The 18,472-nt window shown below is 57.5% G+C and overlaps 1 protein-coding gene and 1 long non-coding RNA gene across 6 annotated transcripts in view; one reads left to right on the forward strand and one right to left on the reverse strand.

Moving 5' to 3' along the window:
* Positions 1–18,472, reverse strand: part of SDK1 (sidekick cell adhesion molecule 1) — a 719,511-nt gene that overhangs the window by 102,825 nt on the left and 598,214 nt on the right. For all 5 annotated transcript variants that reach the window (XM_072943395.1, XM_072943396.1, XM_072943397.1 and 2 more), the window contains 2 exons: positions 12,911–13,102; positions 9,758–9,879 (listed from right to left, as the gene is read on the reverse strand). In XM_072943395.1, the coding sequence (XP_072799496.1) occupies positions 9,758–9,879; positions 12,911–13,102 (314 nt within the window). The remainder of the gene's footprint in view (positions 1–9,757; positions 9,880–12,910; positions 13,103–18,472) is intronic.
* Positions 12,260–15,262, forward strand: LOC140687182 (uncharacterized). The gene is made up of 3 exons (XR_012061354.1): positions 12,260–12,711; positions 13,917–14,052; positions 14,362–15,262. It is a non-coding gene; the product is annotated as an uncharacterized lncRNA (long non-coding RNA).

Raw genomic sequence — 18,472 nt, forward strand, 5'->3', positions numbered from 1 at the left:
ACTGACGGTAACTCCAAGAACACAAGCTTCCCGGTACGCTTTAAAAATGGTCAGAACTTAAAGGAAGCTTGTCTGCACAGAAGATGTGGTTGAGAAGTGGGTCAGAGGGGAGGAAAGTGAACTCTGTCCTGCTTGCCACCTCTCTGCCCGGGCTGACGGCCGTGGTCCCTCAGACGGGCCCCTGCAGCCTTCTAGGGCTCAGTGCGTCCTTCCTCAGCATCCCGCCAGCGCCCTGAGCAAACCGCTGTTAAATCACCTCCCTGCTTCCAGCGTGATCGATCGCCAAGTGGCCAACTGCCCACCGGACTGGGTGCTCCCAGTCCTACTCCTCTGTGAATCCCAGCCCTGCAGCCTGGCTCAGAGCAGGAGGCGACAAGCACTTCTTGGACAAGAGACTGGAAGAGGGAGCGCTGGAGTCTCACAGCCGTACGGAACGCCTGGGCTTGGCTGGCCTTTCAAAGGCAATCAGGTGTGGCGTGTTCCAGACGGCTTCGCCCGTACCAGTCACAGTGCCAAGGGCCCCATCGTGCTGAGCTGAGGAAGCTGGAGCCGCTTGGTCCAGGGAACTTGTGGAGACACACTCGGGTACAGATGAAGGCTGAAGACAGCCTTCCCTGTCCTGAGGGCAGACAGCTTTCTCAGAGACTCAGCCTGCAAAGCACCTCGTGCCTGCAGAGCGCAGAGCCACGGCCGCCCTGGAACGCTAACGTAACAGCGCTCTAATTCTCCGGCGGCCGGGATGCAGGTGCCACTTTCTTGCTTCACAGCTGAAGGGCCATGACAGGAAGACTTGCTGAAAGCCACCTGGCGGGGGGCGGGGCCGGGGCTCAGGGCCTGCCTCTCCAGTCCAGAGCCCGCGCTGTTTGCCGCTGACGTGGCATCAACGGTTTTGTTCTGTGCACACGTGTCCTCAGGAAACGAACTTGCCCGTGGCCCTCCCTGGGGGTGAGTCACAGGACGATGTGTGGAACGTGATAAAGGCCAGGGAGGTGGCATAAGGAGGGGATGGAGTTCCTCGAGAGATCTCCGAGGCCACAGGTCTGTTCCTTCCCTGGACGGGGCCGTACACGTGTTAGGAGCTGCGGTGGGTGGGGCGGAGTATATTCTGCCTTGGTTTGTAGCAAACCAGACACTGGCTGAGTGATGAACTACCTTCCAAGGCCTTTAAAGAGGTGTCCATCCCTGCGTTTTTGAATGGACCTCTTGCTATTTAGATGCCTCTGAGGTCAGGAGGAACAGATCACAAATAAAAGCAGGATTTGTTTGGCCAAAAAAATGGATGTTCTTGCCAACCTTTCCCACGTCGTCAACGGGAGCTTCTCGGGGTAACTTAGCGTATGAATGAAAACCAGTTCCCACTAATTCAGCCAAGCGAACGGACTGGTGTGACACAGAGCAGGGGGCAGCCTGCTGATGGAGTCAATACAGACGCCTGAGGAAAGGGGCGTCTTGCCCACGTGGCCGGAGGAGTCACCACAGGGCCGTGGGAGTGTCAGCTCTGGGACGGAACCGGCTCAGGGCTCCCAGCCCAACGAGCGACGAAACACTCAGCACTTAACTTCTGGTCTCCTCTTGGCTGGGGCAGTCTATGACCCTTCCCCCGGGGTCTGGAGCTAAGCTTTTTTTTTTTTTTTTTTGATAGATAAATGGCTACTCTCTAGAACATTGAAACACAAATGGTTCAGATAATGAGCTTTAGGGGAAATTTTTCCTTTTTGGTTTTGAAGTTTCAACCTTCTGCAGCACTACCAGAATTTTTAGACTTGCTGAGTTAATTTTGAATTATTTTAGAAAGACTATTTCTAAGGGACTTCTAGTTCCGGTGATGCGGCAGACTAGCTAGCTTAAAAAGCCTCCCACACCGAAGCTGGAGCCATGCTGGACAGGGCAGAATGGACGCAGAGTGCCTTGTGCTTGGGGGAGCAAGGCAGGTACCTGGGGGCCGACATAGCGGGGAAGCGAAGCTGCAGCCAAACTCCTGTGAACTCTTAAGCAAGCACTGCCCACGAGAAAAGAGACTGACAGTCATCACCACCCCTGGGGACACAGAAAACAAGGGGGAACTGGACACTGGACACAATAACAAGTGTGACTTGATTGGGATTAAGGACGTTTAGAACCCTGTACCACTGGGAGGAAGACAGAGATAATGATTAACTTTAGATTTTGGTAACTTAAGTTTGCAAGTTAAAATTTTTAGGGCAGCCTTTGTCCTTCCTTCCTTCCAGAAGGACAGAGCAAAGGAGCCCAGTGATGGGGGCGGGTCGGGACCTACACAAAGACAGTGTCCAAGCAGGGCAGCAGTCCGCTCTGCTCAAAGAACTGGCCGTGTGCTGGGGGGGGCAGCAGTAAGCAGAGGCTGGGGCCAGCCGGGGCAATGCAGGCGAGCCTAAGTGTGGAGAGACGGCAGCTTGAGTAAGCGGGTGGCACAGAACTGTACGTGGAGGTGCTAGTGTGAACCAAGGCTCCTCGGGGTACACAGACAGACACAGAGATGGGCCTGGATGCAGACCTGCGTGCCTATGAGCACGTGTGTTTCCTAGCTCTGTGCCCCAAGAGGGCCTGGGAGCCGTGACGCCCCAGGAGCAATGAGCACACCCAGTGCCCAGATCTTGGTTTCTAAATATCACTCTCCACGGAAAGGTCCCGAGGCTCCTTGGAAGACGAGGAAAGAAGATAAGCCAAGCATATCTTGTGCCAGAAAGTAAGGAGGTGCTCAGAGTGACGGGAACACAAGAGAACACGGAAGCTGGCTGGAGGCCTCCCACAGCTCATGTGCAGGAGAGTTGGAGCATCAACATAATGGCAGTGATGTCTTATAATCTGTTAAATAAAAGAGGACCCGTGGGTCCACACTGATATATACAATTAAGTGAATAAATAAATGAGAAGGAAAAGCCTTTTTTTTTTTTTACAATATAAGTCCAATCTATAAACGCAGAAGAAATGATTGCATTAGAAAGGTCACGACCGGCTGCCTTGTTATGTGAGTTAATTCTGGAGAGACGCAGTCAGCGGCTGATGAACTCGGGGTGTGAGTGGAAAGGAGAGCTTTTTACATGATCTTGAAGTGTCTCCTCACAAAACCCTCCCTCACTGTGAGGGGGAGGAAAGCACCTCCACGGTGGAGAGACCGGGCAGACCCCCTTTCAGTCATGTGAGCAAAGTTCACTCCACCAAAGATGGGACGGATCGGCATCACGGGAAACCCAACAGGAGGCGGGGGAGGAGGTCGGCACCTCTTCTGAGACATTCCGGCCCAAAATGCGTGATCTGGGTCTAGTCGTGAAGAAATGCACACATCCACATCGAGGGTTCGCATAGGAAATGAACGGCCTGTGATCTCTGAGAGTGTCAAGGTCATGAGAGTCAAGGAACGGCCAGGGAGCTGGTCCAAGTGAGGCAGTGGAGAGCCAGGACGGCCAGATGCGACGTGTGGCCCTCGGCTGGGTCCCTTCCCTGCTGAGGACATTTTGGACAAGTGACAAAACTGAGATGGGTCTCCGGGTGAAGGGTCATTCTTTGTAGTGCTCTTGCAACCTTTCTGTAGTTTCGAAATACTTTCAAGGTGAAGGTGAAAATAAACGGCAGGGCAGTCTCCAGTTTTTAAGAAGCGGCTACAGGCAGGTGGTGACCCTGTCGCAAGCACAGCACACCTGGGGGAGCGAGTGCCACCGCCCACGGGCTCCGTGCCAGGGACTTCGCCGCACTGGCCGCCTGGGTAGGGGGCACGGCCACCACTAGGGGGAGGCACGGGGTCGCCCAGGTCACCCTCCCCCGGGGAGCCGGAGCCTCCGAAGCTCTGGAAAGAGACCTGGGGGAGGCCGGATCACTGACATGTTCCACCCCCTGCGCCCAGGACCAGAGCAACAGGCACGACCTCCTTCCAACCTACCGTGTCACCTGGGAAACCACACACAAACAGGGCGATGCCTGGACCCCACCCCTAGAAATGCTGATGCACTGATCTGGGGTGGGGTCTGGGCGCCGCGTGTTCTGAAGTCTGCGCCCCCACGAATGCGCCGCTGGGAGGAAAAACCCCTCCCAGGAAAGGAAGGGGCTCCCGAGGGCTCCCGTCCGTGCCGGTGAGGTCCGGGCGCCAGCAATTCTGCCTCTCACCTCCCTCTCCAGGGCAAACACATCTTTATCTATGAAAACTGGTGAGAAAGTCAACTATGGATCTCAAAAGCCAAACCGACAACCGGAAAAGGCCAAGTTCACTTATAAACATACGGGTTGAAGGTCTGAAAATCTTAGATCCAAACTACACCAAACAAAATAAACATCAAATTGTGTTTATCTCAGGAACACTTGGCATGGTTAAGCCTTAGACCATCAACACAGATCATCCTGCCAGCAGATGAACGATGGAAAAACACGAGCAACTCCATGGGTGCAAGAAATAGTTTGACAAAATTAAAATTTTTTATGATTTTAAAAAAATTCTTAAAGAGCAAACCCAAACAACTCGCAGCAAACCAGGATTAGAAAGGCTCGTCTTAGCCCAACGCGGGCTAGCTGAACACGCAGAGCAAAAAGCCCCTGCGGGCCCGCCGCGGAGGGAGATGGCGTGCTCGATAATCAGACCTTAAAACGACGCCTTCGAGGCGAGAAATACAAGGGAGACGGTCCCATCGCTGCTCTGATTCCACGTGACACAGGAGGCCCCCGCACTCCCACCAAGAGCATCGAGAAAAAGAAACAAAAAGGGGGAAGGAACGATACGAAGATTCCAAAGGGGAAAATAAAACTGTCACCAGCAACAGGTGACGCAGCTGCTGTACAGAAGCCGCAGCAGAACTGGCAAACTAACCAGAGCCTCCCCCAGCTTCAGGGCCCGGCGCCCTCGCACAGGCTGTGACGCGGGGGCCGGGCTGCTCCCGCCCCGCCCCGCCCCCGCGCGGGGCTGTGGGACCCGGCGAGCAACTCCGGCCCTGCCGTGTCGGCGGTGAGATAGGGGACAGCCGCCTCCTCCCAGGACCAGCACGAGCATCAGATGAGTGAACGTTCGTTAAAGCACTTAGAATGAGAGGGCTCATTAAATTAAAAATAATTCAAAAATCAATGCCAGCCATAGTCAGAAGATGTAATTAAAAATGTACACACATTAATTAATCCTCAAGACAATCTCACAATAGTGCTACTGACCCCGTTTTATAGACGAGGACATTAAGGCGCACGTGGCAGTTAAATACGTCCAGGATTGCGGAGCTCAGAAAGAGGGGGGCCAGAGAGAGCGGGGAGCCGGGCTGCCGGTGCAGAGCTCACACTCTTCCCATCACAGATTTTGAGGCACGCTGACTGCTCCCCAGTTTTCCACCCTTTTGGGGAGCAGAGCGAAGGCAGGAACAGACAGCACAGTGCTTTTGCCAGGAGGAGAACAGCTGACCAAAGGAGGTTTAAACAAATGGAAGGGCGCAGCACGCTCCCGGGTGGAGAGCCCCAGCGTCCTGGGGCGTGCGCAGGGAGAGGGGAGTCCTGCACAAGTCCGCAGTGCGTGTGCGTGTGCGTGTGTGTGGGGGCTGGGGAGACCTTACTGGGTGTTAAAACACATTTCAAAGCCTCTATAATCACACAATGTGGAGTTTGTGCATGAACAGCCAAACTAACAGAACAGGAGAAAGAGTTCCAAACCAGATCCAAGTGCATATGGGGATTCAAGACGACAAATTAGGAGGAGGAAGAATGTGGACTTTTTAATAAATGGCTTTGGGAAAATTACATAGCTATTTGCAAAATGATAAAAAAAAATGGATTCACACCTCACTCACGTATCAAAGAACAAATCCCGAACGGACGGCGATCTAAAGCGAACATGAAGCCCTAGGCGCGGCAGCAACACGTGGGGTGAGTTCCCTCACAGCCAGAGGGTGAGGAAAACCCTTCCAGCTGACACTCAAAACCCAGAAGCTTGCAAGAAAAGGTTGATAAATTAGACCTTCAGTTTTTTTGGCATGGCAAAGAATTATACGTCCTGCTGACGGAATGCAAAATGTACAGCCTGTAACAGACAGACCTAGTAACGTCTAGAAAACTTACGTACATCCATTGTTTGCTCCTGAAGTCCCATTCCTAGGAATCTATCCCAGAGACGCATCAGCAAAAACACACCACGATCATGCAAAAGGCTGGAAACTGCCTTTAGGCAGAACAATGCCCCTGCACGCAGCCCCCGCCCCCGCCCGAGACGTCCAGCCTCCCCCCCCCGCCCCCGCCCGAGAAGTCCGCACCCTGATCTCTGGGGTCTGTGGGCAGGTTGCCCCCCACGACCAAACGGGCTTTGCACACGTGACTGAGCTTAAGAGCCTGGAAAGAGGAAATTATTCTGGGTGGGTGCAGTCTATTCGTGTGAGTCCTGAGACGTGGAAGAGGGAGGCGGAGGAGGGGGCCAGAGAGATGAGACGGAAGACGGAGGGGACAGTCAGAGCCTAGAAGGACCTGCCCGCCATCACTGGCTCTGAAGGTGGAGGAGGGGACGCGGCGGCCACTAGAAGCCAGGGATGGTGACAACCAGCTCGGTCCTACGACCACAGGGAGCTGAGTGCTGTTAGAGCCCGCGTGAGTGAGGGGACGGCCCTCCGCTAGCAAGCGTCTCCGGACAGGAATGCAAACAGCTGGATTTGAGTCCACGGGACCTGGTGGAGCTCTGGTCCCCAGAGCTGGAGGCAGTACACTTGGGTTGTTTAAGCCACTGAGGTTCTGGGCATTTGCGGTGGTGGTGACAGAGGATGAATGCACACACCAGGCGTCCACCAGCAGGGACACCATGTCCACACAAGGGAATATCTCATGCAAGGCGCACTGAACGTCATGACGTGTCCTCCCCCGAAGACAGCAGGGGGCCCCATGCGGCCTTCCGAGTTAGGAAGGGGGACACGAGGACAAATATTCACTTAGCCGCGGAAGGCAAAGGAGGATAAACCAAAACCTAATGTGGGGCTTCGGGGGGGAGAGGCGAGAGCAGAGGAAGAAAGAGGAACAGAGGCTTCTCTGAACACACCTATTGTTTTAAACAGTTTTGACTCTGAGATTATGCGAGTGAGTTATATGCACAGAAATGAATGACATTTAATACGTTTGAGCAATTTTTTAAAAAGAAAAATGATTTCTAAAGAAAGCAATCACTAAAACTGAAGTGAAAGAACAAAACACAAAAGCACTGGTATGAATGGACCCCGTTTCGCCTTAGGTTGGTGGTATAAACACACAGGGAAGAATTCAGACTCAGGATTTCGGCTGCTCATCCACAGGGCAGGACGGTCTAAGGGCAAACACTTAAAACGCATTCCGCAGGCTTGTTGTTTCGAGTATCACGGATGTTACAATTGTGAAACTATTTAGAGAATAATAGGATAAAGAAAATAAGGAATTTCGTTAATGTTTCTAGAAAGCACAATTTCAGTGTCAGCAAAAAGGTTTAAGCAAACTTAAATTTGAATTAGAAATATCAGTATGAGCTCATGATGTTTCCAGAAGTGTGCGTCTCCTCTCTCCGTCCCCGGGAGCGCCCAGAAACGACGACCAGTGAGCAGCACGAGCCTTCAGAAGGGGAGGGCGTGGGGCAGCCAGACCCGGGTGGGCGTGGTCCTGAGCCTCAGGCTGCTGCCGAGGTCTGGTTTCCAAGACAACCAGATGCCGGTGAAAGTGCAGAAGCCTCCCCACTCCACCTGGGCTCCTCCCACCCTAAGTGCCCAGACTGTGGTCTCCAAGTACCAGCTGACACTAAATGAAACCAGGTGGAAACGGCTTGATTTGAGCTGGAGCTTGGTGCACAACCAAGATGCTCCTTGGACAGCGCCCTGTAAGAGACAGCAAGGAACTCGCCCAAGATCAGTGTCCTGAAGTCAAAAGGCCTGGAATGCGAAGGGCTGCCCACTGGCCAGGATGGGTCAGTTTCAGGTTCAAAAAGAATAATGACTGTAGGTGACTGAAACACACTGAATACATAAAAAAACCCCTGCGCTTTCACACTGATACCCAGGACAAGAGATAGAAGGGCAAAAGAAGAAAGGAAAACCTGCTTGACGCTGGGAGCAACTGGGGCCGGCTCCTTGCTCTGCAGCCCCTGCCCCCACCTGCTCGCGGCGGCCGAGCAGCCTGAGGGAGGAGCAGTGCTTCATCCCAGGGGTCCGGCCGCTCAGTGCGGACGGGCTGGTAGAGCATTGCTGTTTCCAGCACCTGAAGGCAGCACTCAGGCCAGGCCCAGACCACCGGCAGGGGGACCGGCAGCTACCAGGCTGACGGGGGAGGACCAGGCAGGGCCCAGGCTGCGGTTCGTGCCGGCGCCCGTGTCCCCACGACCGGGACACCCCGACCCCTGTGACACCGTGACGGGCTGCAGTATGGCGCCCCCGCCCCACGAGGAGTTATTCCGACAAGACGACAACGTGGAACTGATCTAACAGGGATTTAGAACGCTCCTCCTGTTTACGGGAAACGTGGGCCAGAGGGACACGTGCAGTGGCACCACGAGGGCATGGAAGGACTTCTCTGACCGAGGGCGCTCCATGGGGCAGCTAAGTGGGCTCTGTCACCAAGGCTGTGGTGCGGGGAACACGGGGGCTCTAGACGAGGGTGGCTCACCCTCCAGTGACAGCAGGCAGCTGAGTGGTGGGCAGGGGCGGGCGGGCAGCCCTGGGGAGGTTACGAGGGACACAAGGCCACTTTCAGGGCGGATGGGTTTGCTCATTGTCTTGACCTCGGTGAGGATTTCACAGGCTCACGTATGTGCACACCCCAGCCCAAACTTACCAAACTGTACACACCGGAAATGCCAAGTGTGTCACCTGCCAATTATACCTCGATAAAGCTTTTTTAATGATTTAAGAGATGAGACAATCAAAGGCATAGTGTGCACTCTGTGGATTCTGTTCTCATCGAAAATGCGGTAAAAAGACTTTTCGGAAACTTTGGGGAAATCTGAGTGTGGATGGTTACTAGATGACACTAAGGACTTTCTGTTAATTTTATCAGGTGTGACAACTGCGTGATAATTCTGAGGAAAAGCATCGACATTTTAACGTTAAGTTTTTACCACAGGAAGACAAGCCCGGATGTGCACACGGATGTAGCCCGAATCCAGACCAAGAAGCAGCATCCCCAACGCTCCCACCTCCCCGCCACTGTCCCCCCCGGGCCCCCGAGGGGCTGCTGCTCTCACGCCAAAGATGACCCCCCCCCAGAACCTGACATCGTGGGAGCACACTGCCTCTGCTCACATGGTCAGTCTGCTACTTCTGCTCAGCAGAGAGGTTGCTCCCACTCAGCAGAACCTCGGTTGGCCGTTTACTGCCATACCCCGGGGGCCTCGAATGGGGCCTGGAAATCTGCATGCTCTGTGAACGCTGCATGTTCACCCACTCATATTCACTCACACGAAGGGGGAGCTGTGCCCAGCAACCGCCTGAGTCTGTTTGCTGGCCTGTGACACAGCAGCACGAGAGGAACGCGAGGCAGCGAGGCCACCACACCTCCGGGACCTATGCTGGACCACAGCTTGAATTTCCACCCCCTCCATCGCTTTAAATAAGACTCCGCTGAACATCCCGTGTTCCCGCCTCTTTCCGTGTCCTGCCCCAGTGCCCCAGCCGTCTCCAGTCTCTGGTTCTCCCCCTCCAAACGCAGCCACCTCCCAAACCACCCCGGGCAGCTCCAGCTGCCGATCGATCACCCGCAAAGGCGTCGATCACCTGTCAGACCCAGGTCCCGGGAGCGCTCCTGGGGAAACTCCACCTGCCGGCTCCAACGAGACGCTCACCTGTCCCTCCACGATCCACCTGGAGATGGCCGTCTTCCCGTCGTAGCCCGGGCGGAACTGGAGCGTGGCGGAGCGAGGGCTGATGTTGGAAATGACCAGGTTGGATGGGGCCCCGGGAAGCTCTGGAGATAAACGAGAGAGGCAAGGTGGAGACGGGACCTCCATCACCACTTAGGAGGTGCATTAAACGTGTCAGTGCATAAACGGTTCCCAAACGTCTTTATACCAAGACAGGATTGGCTTTCACAACCAGGAGAGCGAGGAGCAGAGCTTGCCAGGAACGTGTTCACAGCAAGACTGTCACTCTCACAGGGTCGCCAGTTAGACGCCTAGTCATTTGCGTGGCTTCAGGAGACGTACCATGTGGCCTCCAGGTGGTGGGCGGCCCTGAAGGTGGGGTCACGCCTCACTCATCTCCGCACACAGAGGGGAATCAGTGGACACTTGTTAAATGAGGACAGCAAGGATGGATGTCATCCTCCCAGACTCCTCGAAGGAAACAAAGGACTGAGTGTCTGTCCCCCCTTTGGCAATGACCCAGATGCCTTCAGAAGAGGAGGGCGTGGGGCAGTGCGCCCCGTGCGCCTCTCCGGGCAGCCGGACCCGGTGGGCATGCAGGTCCTGAGCCTCAGGCCGCTGAGGTCTGGTTTCCAAGTCAACTAGATGCAGGTGCAAGTGCAGAAGCCTCCCCACTCCGCCTGGGCTCCGTTGCCCGGGCAACTGACTGAGAGCAGATGGGTTCTGAGCCGCTCCCGCCCCCGGGCTGCCTGGGGTGTGGGCCTCCTCGCTGAACCGCGGCCCTCAGGCGGCTGCTCCCCCAGGGGCCTGTTCTACCGGAAGTGAAACACTGAGTCCACAGTGAGAGCGTCTGTTGCTGGGCCAGGCAAACACTCCAGGGAAACGAAAGGGGATGAAAGGAGGGGAAGAAAGATGCCATGCAGGTGGCAGGGAAGGTTTCCAGACGGCGCTGTTTCTGGGGAAGGGTCCCCCAACCTGCCACTGCCTGACGTGTTTCAGACCAGCTCCTGCACAGGGACAGTAAAGCCGCTTTGGTGACCCATTCGTGCTGCTGCAGGCTGCGACACTCGGCTCTCACGGTCCTTTCCACATCGAGTTTAATGGATTCGAAGCAAAAAAAATATTTCATTCGAGGGACAGGTGACTCTTTTCTGTGTATCTCTCAGCTCTCTGGGTTCTTTAGACGGTTCTTCAGCCATTAATGGATGTAAACTTCAAGCACAGCAAACAGGACACAGTTCCCCAAAGTGACTGTCATCACGTGGTTTTGCTTCGGCCGGTACTTAGAATGCCCAGTGTGTCCTAGGACGGATGGCGGTACAGCTGATCTGACCTGTCCGTGCAGGACACTGTGGTTACGGGGTTCACCCAGTACGGCTGGGCCCACCTCCCTCCCCGCTGCCTCCGCGTCCAGGGTCGTGCTGGTCACAGTAACGCTGGAGGCAGAGGCCTTGCGGAGGTGAGGTCAGCCAGCCCACTGCCCTGCCCTGGTCGGACAGCATCCAAGCCACCCAGGGAAACACCTGGTCACACCCAGGGATGCGCCCCAGTGTCACCTCCAGCCACTGGGCATAAACTGAATGACAGGCCATCGTCATGATGACCCCATCACTAGTCACCAAAGCGCCAGCGTAGTTTACGCGTGTGCTTTGGAGCAGGTGTTTACGGGGAATAAATGAATCTGCCTGGAAGCCAAAGACTGACTTCTCCAAAAAAAGAGAGAAGACACTGATTTTGTAGACGCCTGTGCAAAAGCATCGGCCTGCCCCCGAGTGTGCTCGCACCGCACTTGCTCCACGGGCCTCGGCCCGCGCCCGTGGCTGGACACGCAGGAGTGGGCCCGGCGCTGTGCCTCCGCGGCGGGGTCACTAATCAGAACCAGCGCCACAGCCGGGCGAGGTGGTGGCTGCTCCTCAGAGGACGAGGGACTCGCTGCGGGGCCCCGAGGGCTCAAGCCCCCCGGGGCGGCAGGGCCAGGGGCTGCTCGCTTTGAGAAGGTGCCCTACGGGGTCACCCTGCTCGGAGGACAGGGCACAGCCCCTCCCTCTCTGCCGCCGCGTGTGACCTGCTGGGCGGCTGGGCCCGCGTGACACGCAGTCCCTGTGAGGAGAAGTGCCCGTGGTGAGCACGGGTGTTCCTACGGGGACTGCTTTTAAACTGTGTACGTTTGGTGCGTTTGCTGTTCTCTTCGGAGCACGTGCCACCCTCCCAGGAGGACAGTTAGGGCGCACAGACTGAGGTGCTCCAGTGGGGACGGCGGCCTCGGGCCCTCGGGGCCTGACAACGGGGCGGCCGAGCCTTCCTGGACACCCGACCACGGCGAGCGGGCCTCCTTCAAAGGGCAAGAGGTCGCTGGCTCTCACTGCAGAACAGAACTGAGAGCCCCACGACGTCTTCCCACGCCCCCATGTATTGGTGAATTCCTTGGGAAAACGCTTTCATTTTACACATAAGCTTTAAAATTGGACAAAGTTGAGGGCCATTCGCTGCTCCGGGATGAGTGTGAACGCCCAGGACACCGGACTCTCAGACGGGCCCCGAGAGCAGGGTCCCCTCCCCGCCCCCCCTCGTCCCCTCGTGCCCTTCCCTGCCCACCGCCCCCTCCCTTCCCGCACACCCACACGCTCTGTTGAGTGAGTTCAGTCTTGTGCCTCCTGGTTTCCCTGTAATGTCCCTATTTCCTCCTTCTTTGAAGAGACGCCATGTTTCCCTCCGTGTGGTCCTGATTCGTGTTTCCTGGAGCCAGGACCTCAGTCCCAGCTCACTGTCTTCCCCCCAGCGCCCCGCAGCCTGACAGGAGAGACATGAGCCAGATCAGAAGACCCCGGAGCCCTGGGGCTGACGGTGGGTCGCTGTCATTTACCCCCGACCATCCGAGCCGGAAGACAACACCCTACTTAGAAAAAAAAATTTGCTAAAGAAATTTGGAGGGGGAGGTAAGCAAGTTTTTACTTGTTTGCTTGTTTGTTTAATGGAGGTACGGGGAGTTAACCCAGGACCTCGTGCATGCTAAGCATGCGCTCTCCCACTGAGCTGCACCCTCCCCACCGACACCCCCCTTTTAAAGACCCCCAGAGATGTGTGCACAAAAATGCCCATTGCCTCCGAGAGCTGAAACAGCCGAGGGGGACTGACCTGGGGGCACGCCGGAGGAGATGGTGGACGAGGTGGCCAGGCCGGCCCCTGCCGCGGTGACAGCCGCCACGTCGATGGTGTAGGTCGTGAGGGAGGCCAGTCCCCGGATCGTGTACTCGTGCACCGTGCTGTTGAGAGCGCGCGTGTGCCGGGAATCGTTCCGCCCGTACACCTCCCAGGAGAGCTGGTAGCCTAGAAGTGACAGCACAGGGTCATCGGGGCCTGAGGCTGGACGCCTCCTGGCACCTCGGACCGAGGGGAGCTCGGCGGGTCCGCTGGCGTCTGCTGAGGACTCCTTGCCCCCCCGGGACGAACCCAGAGCCGGGCTCCTGTCTGGCCCCTCCGTCGGGGCCCCACGCCCCTTCCCCGCCTGCACACCTCAGCGGCCTCGGTCCCTGGTGGGGACTGAAGGCGGCTGAGCGACGACTGCCAGCCAGCTGTGCTCCATTCGGCCTTCCCGCCACTTTCTGGAGGCGTGTCACCTGTGCTTCCTCGTTTACAAGCTGATGTTCTCAGTGCCCGTCCCTCAAGTCAGCGGCTTGCTCCTGGCTCGCAGCTGATTCGTGGGGACACTGACACTTCTTTCTGCCTTGAAGTTTCTCTCCCCGAGGACACGCGTGCTGCTCCCAGCCCGGCCTCCCGCTCTGAGCCTCCTGTTTTGAAGCGATGTCTGATTTCCCCCGTACTCAGTTCAGTCCACTGGGGCCTCATGACCACAATTTATCCGACCCCGGGTTCCACTGTGATCTGGGGCTCAGAGAAGAAGGCCGGGCTGGCTCCGGACTCAGCCCCCTCGGAGGGGGCTTTATGTGACGACAGGACGCTCGTCTCCTGAAGAGGGAGGAGGTGATGGCGAGAGCTCCTGGGGCCAAAGGGAAGTGCTGAAAGCACCTGCTCCCCCTCTTCCCGACAACCAGCCCGGGAGGCGGGGGCGCTGGGAGGGGGCTTCAAGCTCCCGCTCCTTCCGATGAGAGCAATGCACATGATGGGAAACCTGCACTTGCAGGTAAACGAGAACTTAGAGGAGAGCGCCTCGGGACTGCAGTGTTGTGGAAACAAAATTAATGCCAGAAGCTGCGGGCTGCTGTCGCTCACACACCTGGAGACCCCTGTGCACCGAGGGGCTGCCACGGTGGGTGCAGGTGGGGCACCCAGCGATGCAGGAAGCGCTCGGTGCTGCGCCGCATCCCAAGTCCCCGGGATTACCAGAAGCCTCTGCCCTGAGCTGCGGGGACCACTGGGCCCCTCCTGGCCCGCGGCTCCAGCTGCCTCTCCAGCCTCGCCCCGCTTTCCGCTCCATGCTGGCCGAGCATCCACCATCGCCCAAGGGCAGACCTAGAACCTCCCTCCTCCCAGTTACCCACCCTGACGCCTGCCTCCCTCGTTCTCAGTGGGCCAGCACCGACACCACGATGCTCTAACATAATCGGTTCTTTCTTTTGCCAATTCAGAATTCTGGACCTAATCGGACAATTAAAAAGAGGCACACCTTCAAGGCAGTGAGCATGAATAGCTTCAGACACACAGAGCGTTGACGGCGCTCCAGTGGAGCTCCGAGCACTTCACACTCGTTAGTTCATTCGAACTCACGACAGAGCCTTCCAGTTGGACCATCATCGCCCGCGTTTTGCAAAGCAGGAGACCAAGGTCGACAGAAGCGGCCCGGGCGCTCTGCGCCTCCCAGAGCCCCCTCCATGCCACCTTCTCCCCGCAGTCTTGATGCGGTGGGTGAACCTGAAAACCGTGCCTGGCCCCGGCGGGTCAGCCTGATAAATCTCCAAATAATGTGATGCTCAGGGTCCTCGCGGAATGGGGGCGGGGGGACGAGAAGTGCTGCTGCTGTGTTGTCTCCTACGCACTCAGCTACGTCTCTTGCTACTGTCATGACCTTGTCTGTCAGACAATTTTATTTGTTTAAAAGCTGGTCTTCATCAAAACTTACTAAACACAGCATCTTGTTCTGCATGGCAACCTGGGGCCCAAACACAGCAATTCCAGCATCCTTAGGAGAGAAATGCTAGGATCAGCTCGCATCAACGCTGATAACTAGGTTCTCTGCCGTTGCTGTGGGTAGAAACCAAGCCAGACGGACAACTGAGGACTCCGTGGACCCGGGAAAGGCTCTCGACAAACAGCATGAGAGCGCGAGCTGGCCTGGGCAGCGCACACAGATGGATGGAGTGCGGGGCCGTCAACACGGGCCTTCGGGTGGGCAGGCGGCCTGGCTCCGGCGCTGCCTCCAGCTGGCGTCCGATCTGCTCCAAACGGCTGCCTAACTGAGACTAACGACCGGGGGAGCTTCAGAAATAATTCTGTGTTGATCTGAAGTAAATTCTCTACCAGAGAGCAGTACATCCAATCACCAGCTGTCTGTCCGCATCCTGGTCCTCATAAATCAGGGTTTCTGGAGGCAGCGGGGAGGCGGGAATTCACGGCGCGGGCCCAGTGGCAATCTGCCCGGGCGGCACGACCCCCACCCGCTCCAGGGCTGACGAAGCCTCCTTACCCGCGGGGCATCATCGGGACCACAGGGCGGCCCAGGGCGGGGGACCAGGCCAGCCTGCGGCCTGTAACAGCAGCCCCTGGTGTGGGCGGGGCGGCTTCGAGGGACGGAGCTGGTGCCACATGGGCATTTCCTGAGAGGGGCTTCAGAGGCAGCTGTGCCCTAGACACAGGCCCTCTTACCGGCCTTGGGGAAATACTCTCCCTGCAGGACGGAAAAGGCCTTTGGGGTGTTGCCTGCACGCGGCACAGGAAACCAAGTTGATCTGGGGGCACTGCCCTGCAAGTCGGTGTGGGGACAGCCTCACAGAGGGCAGCGTCCCTGGGGGAGGACCGGGGGACCGCACAGTCAGGCTCCCATCTCCGGGGAGGCCCTCTCCCTCTCGAGCCCTTCCCGGGGCGTCCGCCCACCACGGCTCCCGACTCCCGCTCTGGGGCGGGTGCGGGGGCAGCAGCACAGGCCGGCGGCAAGCAGGGCCGCCGTGCTCGAGCCGAGGCCGAGCATTTGCCCGAAGCTGCGGTCTGGACCCTCGGTGCCTCTGCCGCCGCGTTTACCGTCCCAACATGGGAGCCGCGCCCGCCCCGCGAAGGCCAGGCTCCACCGTAAACAAGGCTGCTGCTCGTGACCACAGGTACGTGCTCAATAAAACACGAAAGTGGGCTCACTGAGCCTCTTAGCGGGTGAGAACCGATGACGTGATCAGCAGCCGGGGAATGCGGGCTCTGCTCCGACGAGCACACCCCTGGGTCTCCTTCAAGACCGAAAACCAGGAGGAAGGGTCTGGGGTGGTCGTGCAGGACAGGGTGGGGGCTGCGTGAGTGTCTGTGAGCGGGGGAGTCCTGTCCATCTGTCCATCCACCAGGGAGTCCTGGCCAGGTTTCCGAAACGCAGCAGACGGTGGAGACTGAAGGCCAAGCTGGCGGCTGCAGACGGCCCGCGTCTCTCCTCCCCCCCGAAATCAGCGCTGATTCGGGCCGCGTTCGCGGTCCCCGAGGGGTCTGGGCTGGAAAGCCTTCTCTTCCAACGGCAGCCTCCTGCCCAGCTTTTGGTGCTTCTGGCCTCGTTCTCCCTCCCACTGGCGTGTTTGTTTCTCGTCCCCTTGTGTAGTTTGAAGGGATATTTGTCTAAACTAGACTCCCGCTGTCTGCGCGTCCCGCCCCCGCCCCACCCCCACTTTGTTTAACTCTTCTCTCCCCGGCAACAGGCGGCCTCTTCCGGTGCATACTCAGCACCGCGGTCCTCCGCTAAGGAGACCTCAGAACGCTCAGCGGATTGGGTTTTGACGTCCGGATTCAGTAGTGACTTTTTCCACTCCTGGCTTATTAACGTGTCCATTTCAAAACACCAGCTTCTCGACGGCAGAACCAGACTCGTAAGTTCACTTAAAAGAGGGTGAGCGGTGGCAGCGTCCGATCGAAGGTGCCCTCCTTCTGTGGTGCCGTCCGAGGACCCCACTCAGCCTGCTGGGGGTCTGCTCGGGGACAGCTGACTGGAGGGCACCTGGCAGGTGCGTGGTGACAGAGGTCGGCTCGGGAGAGAAAGGAGGAGCTTGGCATAGGGGTTCGCCCCGGGGCCGTGGGCTGGGCGCCCAGGCGCTGCAGGGTCAGGGACGCTGGGCCCTCCGGCCCGCGTCTGTGGGGGCCTGCCTGCTGTCCCTCCAGCTCGAGCAGAGCCCAGAAGGAGCCTCCTGTCTCTGCAGAGCTGGGTTTTGGTGGATGGGGGATAAGGAAACAAGAACTGGGTGGAAACCAATGTGGGGCAGGAAATTCAGGAGGCGGCGTCCCCTCTGACTCCAAGTCGGAGAACGAAGCTGGGCGGCGCCCAGGGGTGCGCACGTCCTGCCCGCAGGGAACTGGTTATTTAAGAAGGAAACAAAAATATTCTCTTCTTTCAATTAATGTGCATTCTTTTTTCAAACAGCTATTAAAGTTGCCAGGATAAACATACTCATGAAGTGGTGCGCACCCAACTACTTAATAAGCAGAACTGCCGGGGGTCTCTTTGGCCTGCGGCCCGTGAGAGACTTACAGAGTCACTGAGACAGTGACCAGGGGGCAGGGAAGCTCTGGGTTGGGGTTGGGAGCATGGCTCGAACCCCACCTCCAGCCTGGCGATGATGCAGAGGAGAGGACACCTGCGACCTGTGTTGGCTCAGCCACCTGCTGGCCGGTGACCCTGGGACATCATCACCAAGGTCTCAGACATTGTAAGACGCAGCTCGTGTGGTTGTTCAGACTCTTAACAAGATCCTGGAAGGCTGAGGTTCCTGCGTGCAGAAGTGCCCACGGGCACTGTTGCTGCCACCCAGGACACAGGGTGGAGGAAGGGGCCCCAGAGCCGAGTGGCCAGGCTGGGGACACAGATCCCTCCGGGTCCCTGCAGCTCACTCCTGCCAGGATGCTGGCCGCACCGCCTGTGTGGGCGCACGAGGGACCACGCTGGCTTCTGCGGGCGGCTGGACATCGTGACCACCTGCTGACGGATGAGACAGCCCTGGCTCCCGCGGGCTCACTAGTGGGATGGATGTGGTGTCCCCAGAGAGTGTCTGACGGAGAAGGTGCATCTGGTCAGCGTGACTGAGCTGTAAGCAGCCCATGTGGCTGGCTGACGTTTCAAATACCGTTTACTGAACAGAAAGGGATGCCTGCCGGTGGCCAAGCTGCTCGGGGCGACTGCTCTGCATGGCCACCTCCCTGAGTGCCCCGCAGCCCCGTGAGGGCCGTGATGGTGCCCGTGGAGGGAGGCCGGGGTCAGACAGGGAAGCTGAGGCCCCCAGAGCCCCTAAGGTGATGGAACATGGTCCTTCCCGACTGCACCCAAGGCCAGAGCCTGTGTGGATTGCATCAAACCTAGAATTATTTTTTTTCCAAATCAAGATTTAAATTAAGCTTTAACCTGGAAGGTTTTCCAGAAATCTCTTCTGCAAAATAAAATAATTAAAAACCCTGTAAAGGTGAGCTGCTTCTCAGAGACACCTGCCAGGGGGAGGGGAGTCGGCTGTCCTGGGGCAGCCGGCGCTCAGGTCTGGGCTCCCGTCTCCCGGACGCCCCTCCTCCCGA

This window comes from Vicugna pacos, chromosome 18, assembly GCF_048564905.1.
Source record: "Vicugna pacos chromosome 18, VicPac4, whole genome shotgun sequence".
Taxonomy (NCBI): Eukaryota; Metazoa; Chordata; class Mammalia; order Artiodactyla; family Camelidae; genus Vicugna; species Vicugna pacos.